The sequence below is a fragment of the Megalops cyprinoides genome, chromosome 17 (genome assembly GCF_013368585.1).
Source record: "Megalops cyprinoides isolate fMegCyp1 chromosome 17, fMegCyp1.pri, whole genome shotgun sequence".
NCBI classification, from domain to species: Eukaryota; Metazoa; Chordata; class Actinopteri; order Elopiformes; family Megalopidae; genus Megalops; species Megalops cyprinoides.
In genome coordinates this window covers 7,813,987-7,825,550 of record NC_050599.1, presented here as the reverse complement: position 1 = coordinate 7,825,550, position 11,564 = coordinate 7,813,987, and the positions used below count along the sequence as shown (strand labels likewise).

Below are 11,564 nucleotides of genomic sequence, written 5' to 3'. Positions count from 1 at the left end.
CATAAGAAAATTTCTAACATGCAATAACTCTTCCATTTTCTATGTCCTGATAATGCCAGTCTATGACTACCTTTGCACAGTGTATCTGTGCCCTACCATCATGATTTTACAGATCCCAGCTTTTCCAGAGGGATGCCCCTGCTTCAATAATCCCACAACCCACTTTCTGGTTTCCTTTTTACTCACATCATGATTTCACAAAGCATTTAATAAAAAAATGAGGTATTATACAGCAGGCTTCCAGCAGTCATGCATCAGCTGAAACCGGGAGTTGTACTTGTCCCTGAGACATGACATTTAACACTGACACAGTCTGGTGTCTGGTGCTCAGGAAGACACAAGACTGAGACTGGAGATCTTTGGATAAGACGCTGGGTACAGAAGTAAGGCCAAGTTCTGCTGAACTTAAATCCACTCAAAGGCTTAGTTTAAAAAGTTAAAAAACATGTTGGGGAAGGGGGGGGGTGTGGAGGTCAGAGATATTGTTATGACTGCAAAGCTTACTTTTTGAAAAATGGTGTATGTATGAAAGAGTAAATATCAATTAAGCACTTGAAGCTTCAGTTTTGTCTGCTACAGAACAATAATGGAATGGAAACTAAATCAAGACAATCGTCGCGTGTCACATATGATAAAAAGGAAGGAAAGGCAGTACAGATCATGACGTCCCTCCTGAGGAGAAATATTCACCTGTCATTCCCTGGTGGGTGGGTGGCTATTCACCTGTATGAGAAGCACAGGATAGCAATTAGGAGTGTGGAATTCTGCAATTCTAGTTTACTTATAATAGTTACACAGAGAAACAGAAGTTGTAAATAGCAAATAGACCTGTTTACCAGAATTGAGGTGTTGGACAACAGTTGAGAGATCAGGATGAGATTTTATGGTGAGGTCCTCAAAAAAAAGTACTGATCTTTAAAACCTGCTTAATGTGAAATGCAGGGACTCAAGCAAACAGCTTTACCAGTATCTTCACTGGCACAGTTTGCAACAGATTCTCAGATTGGGCACGTTTCAAGCAGCACTTTGTTTATTAGAAATTAAAGCAGTGTAAATATGCAATCCAAGGACAATACACAATGCATCATTTCATGACAAACTAAAGCACAAAAAGATGTCATAGGAAACCTCATCCACACAAACTGCGCGCACACATACATCCATATGCACCATTTTAGTGTATTCTTTAGTATATCCAGCTATAGTCTGCATTCTCTGACATTAAAAAAATAAAACCATCTAGAATCAAATATTAAGAAACAAAACAAAAATAGAGAGAAAGTGGCTGAGTAGGGGGGGTAACTGCCAATGTTTTCAAAGGCAACAGCATTAAAAAAAAAAAATCCACGCAAGGTACATGCAGCATCCTTTGTTAAAAAAAAGCCCTTTTTCACAAGGTGACATCATAGCTTGTCAATATCAAGGACACGTTTCTGTGCTTCTACCAAAACAGGACAAGGCCAATGACATCCCATATCAGAAGCCGAAGAATGTGACCTCTAAAAACAAACCCCTTCCTGTTTTGGTCAGAGCTTCAAAACGCATCCTCCATTTCTTCTTCCCAGGTAGCTCCAGGAAGTGACATCAACATATTCTTTGATCATCAACTGTATGAAATTAATCTTCCTTCCATTAGTCGACTGTAACATTATCCTTTCTTCTTCAGTTCCTGGGGAGGGGTTTAGAGGACAAAAAAAAATCCACAACTCCATGTAATTAGAGGGGGGGTGTGGGGCATGAAGCTGGTTGGTGGAATGTTCCTGTGTGCAGTTAGCCAGACTTCCTGACTGTTAGCCCACGTACCTCTTGCCTTCTTTTTTTTCCAAAAAAGAAACATACAGAAAATAGATGTAAATAAAGTAACCTGCATCTGAAGGATTCATCATGCCCTCTCAAGCTGGAAGGTGTTGCATGGCATGGAGGCCATCGAGTCACAGCGTTAGGACAGGACGAGTGGTGTCATCAAGGCCTGGTCTGGCCCTGGGTCTAGCCTGGGTTTAGGGATGCTGAGTGTGCAAAGGTAACACCGAATCTGTGGAATGACTTGAGTAGATTTGGCTGCAACGTGGTGCTTGATGGTTCTTCCACATGCTCTGTCCCTGGACTCCCAGATTAGTCTTTGTGCAAAGTCTGGTGGAGATGAAGATAGAGTGGCTTTTTCGTCAGGAGATGGAGTTTCTTCCTCTTGAAGTCAGTTGGTTTCTTGTACCTGACACCAGAGGGACATCATTACCATCAGTACTGCTACACTGTGAACTCACCATATTCTTCAGCTCACCATTGCTGCCTGCACTGAAAAGACTCTGTAATCGGAAAAGTGCCTAAGCTCCAACCCTGACTAACTGGAACATGTCTCGAGAGAGATTTCACTTGGAGTTTGGATGTTAAGAGTGAATACAACACATTTGTCTTGGACTACACAAAACTAGAAGAAGAAATCTGATTACTAAGAAACTGACAAGATAAGATCGTTCCATGGCACTGAAAATATATCATTGAATGTCACTATCAAAATATATCATATATCATTGACGGATTTTGTCATGTGTGATAACAAAACAGAGTCTTCAGGATCTGGTGTACTTACAGTTCAATTACAATGGGACCAGGTTTAATCTCATCCATTTCCATGAAAGCGAAACATTTTGTGCTGGTAAACCGTTTCTTGGGTTTGTAGTGCTTGAATTCAAAGAAAATAGCTGCCCCTGAAAGAGGGATTTAAGAGTTCTATCATTGAAGTAGAATATGAAGATACCACCAAAATACAAAATGTAAGATATAAAATACTATGATACATTTTTTATGTTATTTCACTGTTAAAATTTTCTCTCTTTGCCAGGAGCCTCTTGACCGCCTTTTCCCAGTAGCAGGGAATAATTTTCCAGTTCTTCCTCCATTTGACCCTGGGTTTTCTGGATTTTCGATTTCCTCTCAAAAATACATTATACTCTATGGTCAGAACCTTGTGACAATTTCCACTGTAAAAATATGCTATAACATATAAAATATGATGGATTGATTGACTGATATAAATGTTGACGTAAATTTACAGCACCTGACCCTGGAACAGATCTTTCAACGATTTGAGAAAAAAAAAAACCTTAAAATTAATGAACAAATGTTTCTAGGTAGTCTGGCCACTAGGGGGCAATTCCATTTTGTAGTTAAGACCACATTCAACTGGATTTAGGAACCTGTGTTCTTACTTGCTGTGTTAACCAGCTGTCTCTTAAGGCTACAGTGCCCTGATCACTGATCATCACCTACTACCAGATTAACTTACATCTATTTGCTCTCTCATTGCAAACCGTAAGTCTTCGTTATTTTATTACGCATGGAACACTGTGAGCTCTGAGGTCACTGACCTGAATGAAAAACGAAGTGTGACTAACACTAAAAAGTAAGGCTAACTTTATTACTCGCGATTAAGGACAAAGCCCTTTTCCGATCGACCGAATGTGTCCTCAGCTGAATTCATATGTGTGCTCGGTACAGTGAGAACCTTTAGATAGTTTCTCAAGGTGTTTCTGTATTTCCACATCCACTCCAAAGTGAATGTATGTGTCCTCCTTTCTGGTGGCCACAGGGGTGTCCTGTACAGGGTTCAAATCGATGCCATTCAGATCTACAGCAAAACAAAACCCTTTTGTCAAATTCTGCACTCAGGCACAAAACCCAAACAAAACACATCCATATCCATTGTCAAAATAAACCAAAGCCATGCTTAAGAGTGTGGAGTCAAAATATTAACATTTGAAATAGCCCTTCTCCCATTATGATATCTTTGTCATTTTTTATGCAATCAATGTAATTTCTCTGTGCGCTAAAATACAGTGAGGTTGAAGATGCACCATTTTCCTACCTTTCACGCTAACTGTTATGTAGGGGTCGATGCATTGACCTGCATCTTTTAGCCCAATCTTCTCAATCTTTATTGTGATTAGTGTCATTCCTGGCTCTGAGGGTAACCTTGGCAACAATGTACCTGGCAGAGAGATGGTTAATTGATTAGAATGTTCACTGGGGCCAGCAGTGACAGCTTACATCCTTCTGTGTAACTTGCACCTTCATATATTTGCCTTTATGTTTACCACAGCTTTAAAAGTGTTTGGTAAAGTTGTCAGTCTGCAGAGCTGAAGTTTATTTAAGTTTCGAGGCTAAATGTCACAGCAATGAGATTAACTCTAAGAAATGCAAGAGTGTCGTCCTGTTTGGCTCGGTCAGCAAGGCATTCACTCTGCATGAAGGCTGAGTCCGATGGACCTGGTTCAAAACCAGACGCGTCATTTGCCAGCCATGACCGAGAAAGCTTTGGAACAAACTGGGTTTGTACTACTGGGGATGGTGGTTGCAAGGGGAAATAGCAAATTTTGACAAAAAGTAACACTGCGTCATATGCGCTATTAATTTAAGTATCATTGTGCCTTTAAACTTAATGCCAATATTGAATTTTAGTGTACTGCCATGTCATTGTGAAAAAAAATCAATTGGTCTGTTCTGCATTATACTCCATTATGTATATGCTTAGGAAACACCCTATTCAAGGGCAACTTACAGCTTACATTTGTACAGTCAGATGATTATAGAAGTTAAGCACATTGCTCAAAGGTGCAACTGCAGTGCCCTAGCTGGCAGGTGAAGCAAAGAGCCCTCAGGTTGAGAGAGACAGTCCCTGAACCACAAATCCACTCCTCAAACTCCAGCGAAACAGCTGGACAATTCAAACAAAAATTCCAACGTAATCGGAAAGAGACAAAAAAAAAAAAAAAAACCTGTGGGGAGTTCTAGGCGTGACCGTACCTTGCAAAGCTGCGAATGGAGCAGGCAGTGAAGAACAGAGGGATGAAGCCATGCTCAGCACCGACAGAGAGAGATGGAAGAGAGAACAATGACTGGACCGCAGTGCCAGGCGCACAATGGAAAACACAGCGCACTCTTTACAGTCAGCACATCTCCGCACCCGACACGCGCACGATTCAAAAGCAGTGACTGAAACAGCAAATGAGACGGTGGTCTGCGTATATACGCACGATGCATTGTAAACCAACGCCATGTAGTGCATCCTGTTTAATCCGCTGTGTTCCTGTTTAAACCGGCAGTGAATACCTGGGACTCTGGAGGGAAAGGATTCGGGCGACCCTGCACCGGCCACTGCGTCTTCCTCTTCTTCAACTTCCAAATTTTCCTCCTCACCAGGGGCAAGGATTTTCCTACAAGTGCAAAGAGGACGGTATCATTAGGACACATTCGTATTTAAAATCTAGCTCCAGAACATCACCTGGTCAACCATGTGCTCAGCTGCTAGTTTACAGGCACCTATGGTGGTTATATAGAATACCTTAAACCCAGGAAAAGTCTGCTTGGAGGTCTTGCGCATTTATACACCAGCCGTCTTGATGCTAAAGACTTGGCGTGAGCTTGGTACATCTGACCATCAATTTTCCTAAAGAACGGTAATTAAATGATGACTAAACGACAGAGAGCTGGTCCCAGAGAACACTCCCAGGTGGACTTTGAGGAAAACCACCAGATTTTTGCGGCCAAATGCACTTCAGCTCTGCTTAGGAAACCTTAATCTTCCCAGCCTCACCTCACCAATCTGTATACATCTTCATGATCTGCATATATACCAGCAGAATGTTCAAAGCGAAGTATCGCCCCTATAACTCTTCACAATGTTTATTGGACTGTGTTTAAGAGAATTTCAGTTTTCTACAAAAACCTGATTTGTATTAGGTATTCATCTACTTTAGTACTTATCTATTTTAGTACTTGTGCTGTACTATAAGCTGTAATGGATTTTTTTTCCAATTTTAGCCTTTGCACAATGCATTCTGCTCTACCTGATGGACATTGCCTCTCAGTTTTATCAAGATCTGCACTGACGCTCTTGAGTAACAACCTCCCAAAATAAGACCATAATAGTCAGTGACAGCTAGAAGGACCTCATGCTTTACAAAATTTAGACACAACATCAGGAAAAGAACCTCTTTTCTAAATTGTAGCTTCGCTTTTAATATATTCCCAAAATTGTTTTTCATATGATATGGCCATCGATCAATTCTTCAATACACAACAAGGCAAAAAAAATAAAGGTCAGACCCTGGATGCTGTGTCTGTCTGCTGTTCTGTGCATGCACCATTTCCACTGATTTTGGAGCCTCTCAAAATTAAAATGCTAACACCCCACAACACACCCCCCACATTCATACATACATCCCTCACATTTTATGCCTAGACATCAATTACCTCAGGAATGATAGACTGCGTACAGCCTGCCTGGAGAAACACTGATAGAGACTGTGGAGTGGGCATGCTTCTGGGTCTTCCATTTATACACTTAACTTTTGGCAGCTCCTTACTTATCATCCAAAAGAGTCAAGTAAATTACAGGCCTACATTCATAGCAGCTACCACCACAGTGATGATGACTTCTAAGAACATGACGGGAAATCAAGAGGAACAAACACGAGAGCTCCGATTCAATCGCACACCAGTGTGCTCTGACCTTACCTTTTCCTTTTCCGAAAACCCTTACTCAAAATTTTCTGCAATTTTTCATTCAGCAATTGCAGCAAACTCATGATGATGTGTGCATGCAAGCACAAGAACAAGAAACACATGCTACTCAAGAGTCAAAGCAAAGCACACAGAGTCGCTGAGGACTCAGTGAGGGCCTCCGTCAAAGGAAAAGGTTTTAGGAAATAAATGAACTGGAGTGCTGCTGTTCGATTGTCAAAAGATGCAAGGGCTGTGAAGATATTCTTTGTTCGTATAGACAGACAAAAACTGTTACCTTAAAGGCACCGGTTGCACATCAAAGGGGAAACCTTTGTTATACGTAAGAATGTTCTTTATGACTGTTAAAAGGAGAAGAAATCAAAACATTACATTAGTCTGAGGGTCAGATCTTAAGTACTGACACATGCACAAAGTCATCTTGTAGCCACATAATGCAAGAGTAAAATGCAAGTAAATTGCTTTCAGTGATGATGAATGTCAAGCCAGAGAAACAGTTCCTTTACATCTGATATCTCCACTTATCAGTGGCCAACAATTCTCTATTAATGTACCAAATCAGTTATGAATGTTATGACTTATTTTTATAATGTGGAAGCAAGTTATGATTTACATTCAACGATGTTCTTTCTTTGTAGCTGTAATGTTTTTAGCTCTTTCCTGGCATGAAGGATGATGTTCGCGGTCTAGTTAAGCAATCCACCCTAAAAATCTTTACTGCGTGTTACAAAGTACATACTGGGTTCCAGTTTCTTCAGATCCTCCAGCTTGAAATCCTCCTGGGACTGTGTGCTCTAATGACACAGAGAGAGAAAGCTATTCTTTGTTATTGTGACAACACTTTCTCAACAACGAGTACCTGACCAAAACGTCTGCTTCACGCTTGAGCTTCAGTTGCAACAAAGCCAAAGCACGTACCTGCAAGGCTGCGCTTCTCATTTCGAGGCATGTTGCAAACTTCCCTAATGTTTTCTGTAAGGGAAGAACACACATGCATATGTATGCTGATACCATATACACTTCACGGAACACCAATATCTTCATCTGGCCAAGTGCAGTAGACCATGCCTGACACTCAGGGATGAGCAATAAACATGGACTGCTACACTCCATCCAGTACCTCAGGATAGTCGGGCCTGCTGCCAATCGAGCAAATAATACGACACTGTAAGATGAAATATTCAGCAGACATTTTCTAATTTTTCACCCCTTCTCACCCCAGTTTTGGAATTGCCAACAGAGCAATAAGCTTGCCTCACTATGACAACCTCCATACCCACACGCTATTTTTCTTCATAGATGCTGTGATATTCACACAGATCTCTGACCCTGGTCCTGGATATCTACCACCCGGTTTATTTTCCGTATCACCCTAAATCATCCCTTTCTGGAGGAGTGGAGCCAGCCATTCGCCACATAAAAAAGCAGGAAAAAACAGGCCTTTATTTAAGACAATTAGGTTGACTGATGTTGCAAAAGTATTCATGTGTTGTGGTTATATGCTCTCTATATAAGGTGTTGTTGGTCTACTAACACAAGGCACATGTCAAAATGTACAGAGCTAGGAACAACATAAAATGACATAATATAAAACTTAAGTATTTTAATAAAAAAAAACACTGCCTTTAGGTTGTCACTGCAATTTAACGGCAAACCATTTACCATTTTGTGGCTTGGTTACATCTCTCCCTCTCCAACTACAGCATTTTAATCATAACAATCGAATACCAGTAAAACATCCATCACCCCAGCTCTCTTAAACAAGTGACTAGTTAATTGCCAGCAGATAACAGGTGGCGCCACTCCCCAGAACTAGGTCGCTTGGGGTAATATGGAAAGCACATTGGGTGGTAGCTCTCCAGGACCATGGTTGGAGATCATGTTAGCAGCTTGGTTCTATTCTTCCACAGCAGTCCTGAAGTAGTTCCCTTTTTTCCCCTGGTAACCATGAAGTGTGGTGGAGAATGGCCTTGGCGACTGCTGACAGTCTCCTGTTTTTGCTGTATACCTCGCAATAGTTACTAACATTGTTTTGACTGAGGCAATGAACACTCAGCTGCCCTGCTGCTGGTCCGGGCCACCATCTGGAGGAGGAAGTAGGAGGTTAAAATGTGCACTTGCAGCACTTTAGATCTCCGATGAAGACATACCTTCTGCTCTTCTGTGAATTCTGACAAATTGGACGACTGAACTTCTTTTTGCAGCTGCCTTGCAAGACTACAATAAACAACAAGAATAACATAAAATGTTATAAAAACGCTGTAAAATGCGCTCTCTCAAAAATCAGCAAAACAACTGAGAGTGTGAGTCTGTTTCTCATCTAAATATAAATTGCAATGTAAATGTATTCTAAATTCTAAAACAAAAGCAATAAAACTAAAATGCATTTCACTGGTGTCCATAACATTAACTATCCTCTAATGTGCTAAATCATAAATACACTGGACACTTTCAAAAGAGATAATTCTACACTTTCAGAAAAGTCTGCTGCTTTTGCTCATTCAACGTTTTAACAATCATGCACTTCAGCATATCAAACTCACCTACATACATAATTATATTGAATGTGACAAAAATGAACCATATAATTGTTAACATATAGGAAATGTCCATACAGGAAAACTCCCATATAGGAAATATACTCCCATATAGGAAAAATCCCAGGGAGGATGTCAGCCAGGAACTAAAATTGCAGACAGGATATAAAATGAATATGATAAATGTATCCAAACACCCCTTGGATCACTGCCCAGTATGATGTGGAGTTCCATTTTGCATTCGTATCAGAACTAGGCACTTAAGAGGGGCACCACAGCAGTGAGAGAACATGGCTTTTTACCACAAGGTTGCAGGATTGAATCCCAGATGAGGCACTGCTGCTATACCCTTGAGGAAGATGCTTAACATGCATTGCTTTGGTAAACACCTTGTTATGTGATTTACTGTGGATAGGGTCTCTGTTCAGCCGATATATAACACTAAAATTATGTAATATTATTCATCCTACTTTAAGGAGTCCTTGAAGTCCTTGAAAACTGCTTTATATATACACCCATATTGTACAATCTATAGCTTAGTACTGAACGTAGTCTTCTTATATGCAACATTTTGACTCTGGTTTAAGGCTTTTGTTTTTCACTGTGTTCACTTCCACAACAATATGATGCAGTCGTAAAATTAAATAGAATCCATGTTGGATATGTTGACAGCATAAATAATGGAACTCCGTGTGTGGCGGCAAAAAAATGAATGAACGCAATGTGTTCAATACACCACAGCATCATATTCTCACACATTTGGAACAGCCAGTTTTTGGACACCGCAGTTATGCTTGGAGCAGACAGAATGACATATCTACAGCAAAGCTCCACCCAAAACAATAAGAGGGTGTGGCTGAAATTTTTGTTGATGACTTTGAATATCTCTCGAGAGCTGTCACTGCACTTGCGAACTCCATCACGCAGCGTTAAACATGATTATCAACAGATTTACACAAATTGACTTCCAACTTATGTGCCCCACATTACTGGCCGCCTAGCTGGCTTTAGGAGTCTGAGCTTTTGGTTAAAAAAATATTTGTTAGCTAGCAGCTGTCTGGCTACTTAGCTACCTAAATACAGAAGCTGTCACAGAAGCAAATGGCAAGGACAAAACAGAACATAGCTAGGTTAACAGACAGCTATTTAGCAAAAACACTGGAAATATTGCTAACAAGGTAACGTTGGCAAGCTTGCAAAACCAACACAAGTCAGTTTACATACATAGCGAGCTAGCTACAAAGTAGCAGGCTGCTGGCAGAAAATACTTAGCCAGCCAGCTAACTAAGTAGCTAGCTTGCCGTTTTGTCTTTTTTCTTTTCAATTTTTTTTGCAATCACTGTACCTAATTAGCTATCTAATTTATAGTGAAATGTTTGCAACTTACATTTGGTATTCATCAATTGCTTCCACTAACTGTCCCCACGAATCAAAGTCCGTGCCTTTTTTAAAACTCGCGTGCCATTTCTGGATGGTCTTGGTTACATCTGACATTTTTCAAAAGGTAGTATTGCACGACGCGTTCCAGGTTAACATTGCCGACTGGATTCTATTTCCCTCTCCGCATTATCGATTCCCAGGTAGCTAGCTACAGGCTTTCCAGACGAACCGGTGCTACACTCCACTGACCCAGCCCTTGTGCTCCCTCACCTAAACTTCTTCTCGGGAAAAGGGAAGTTCCGCCCCCCCAAGTATGCGTGGAACATCCATGGTTTAAAGAGACAGCTGCCCCCCAACATCTTTACTGCACACGGTCTGTATCCCAGAGGTTGGGTATTTAATACAGAGCCTGTCGTAGCAGCTGGACACAGGTATGCCTGATGTCGCTGTTTCAGATTTAATTTAATAGATGGCTGATTGGCTCATTGGATCTCTGATTTCACGTAAACTCGACTGGCGTTTTAACATTCCGTTCTAGTATTTAACGTTAATGGAGACTGCAAGCTCGTCATTTTAATTTCCTTCAGCAACTGGTCGGTCTTTCATTAAAAGAAAAAAAAACTATATCTAAAATATATCTGTGTGTGAGTTTTAAGATCTGAATCTGGTGCTGAGGAACCGGATGGTAATATGTCTTTTTTTTCATTCTGCATAACACTTGCCACTACCTCCTGAAAGAAATGTTTTGAGTGTTTTGCCGTTTCACTTACAATAATATCGTTTTTATCTTTTTGGATCTTTGGTTTTACATCTTCTTATATCTTTTTTATTGAGCATGGTAATAATGCTACCATAATCTAAATTAACCTAATGAACACCTATAACTACATTTTATCTATAGCAAACAAGAAAAGGTCCGTACAGCTTGTAGAAGATAATTCACTTTTTGATTGAATTTGATTGACATCAAAATTATACATAAACGCTGTGAGCCAGCACCGGAGCATCGCGGACAGAACGTTATAAATGCAGAGAATTAAACATAGACCTACATACGTTGGCTACACGTCAATAAAACACTCGAAACCTAATATGAATCAGTATAGTTACAATACCAGATAAACCAGT

The 11,564-nt window shown here is 40.5% G+C and overlaps 1 protein-coding gene across 2 annotated transcripts; it reads right to left on the bottom strand.

Annotated features, from left to right (window-relative positions):
- Positions 1-1,014: 1,014 nt before the first annotated feature.
- aida (axin interactor, dorsalization associated) lies at positions 1,015-10,695 on the bottom strand. 2 transcript variants are annotated; one of them, XM_036549194.1, is made up of 11 exons: positions 10,444-10,695; positions 8,670-8,736; positions 7,438-7,491; positions 7,259-7,313; positions 6,797-6,860; positions 5,107-5,210; positions 4,801-4,809; positions 3,863-3,985; positions 3,503-3,625; positions 2,588-2,705; positions 1,015-2,209 (listed from the first exon to the last, which is right to left on the bottom strand). In XM_036549194.1, exons 1-11 carry the CDS (start codon positions 10,548-10,550, stop codon positions 2,113-2,115), a joined length of 921 nt encoding a protein of 306 aa, XP_036405087.1. In that variant the 5' UTR covers positions 10,551-10,695; the 3' UTR covers positions 1,015-2,112. The 2 variants fall into 2 exon arrangements, with proteins under 2 accessions (XP_036405087.1, XP_036405088.1); XM_036549195.1 differs by lacking the exon at positions 4,801-4,809.
- Positions 10,696-11,564: the final 869 nt, after the last annotated feature.

Excerpts from the sequence above, each read along its gene's own strand:
- aida (XM_036549194.1), bottom strand. The coding sequence starts at position 10,550 with ATGTCAGATGTAACCAAGACCATCCAGAAATGGCACGCGAGTTTTAAA. Across the intron at positions 8,737-10,443 it reads GCAATTGATGAATACCAAAT|TCTTGCAAGGCAGCTGCAAA; the intron begins GTAAGTTGCAAA and ends TGTTTATTGTAG. Across the intron at positions 7,492-8,669 it reads AATTCACAGAAGAGCAGAAG|AAAACATTAGGGAAGTTTGC; the intron begins GTATGTCTTCAT and ends CTTCCCTTACAG.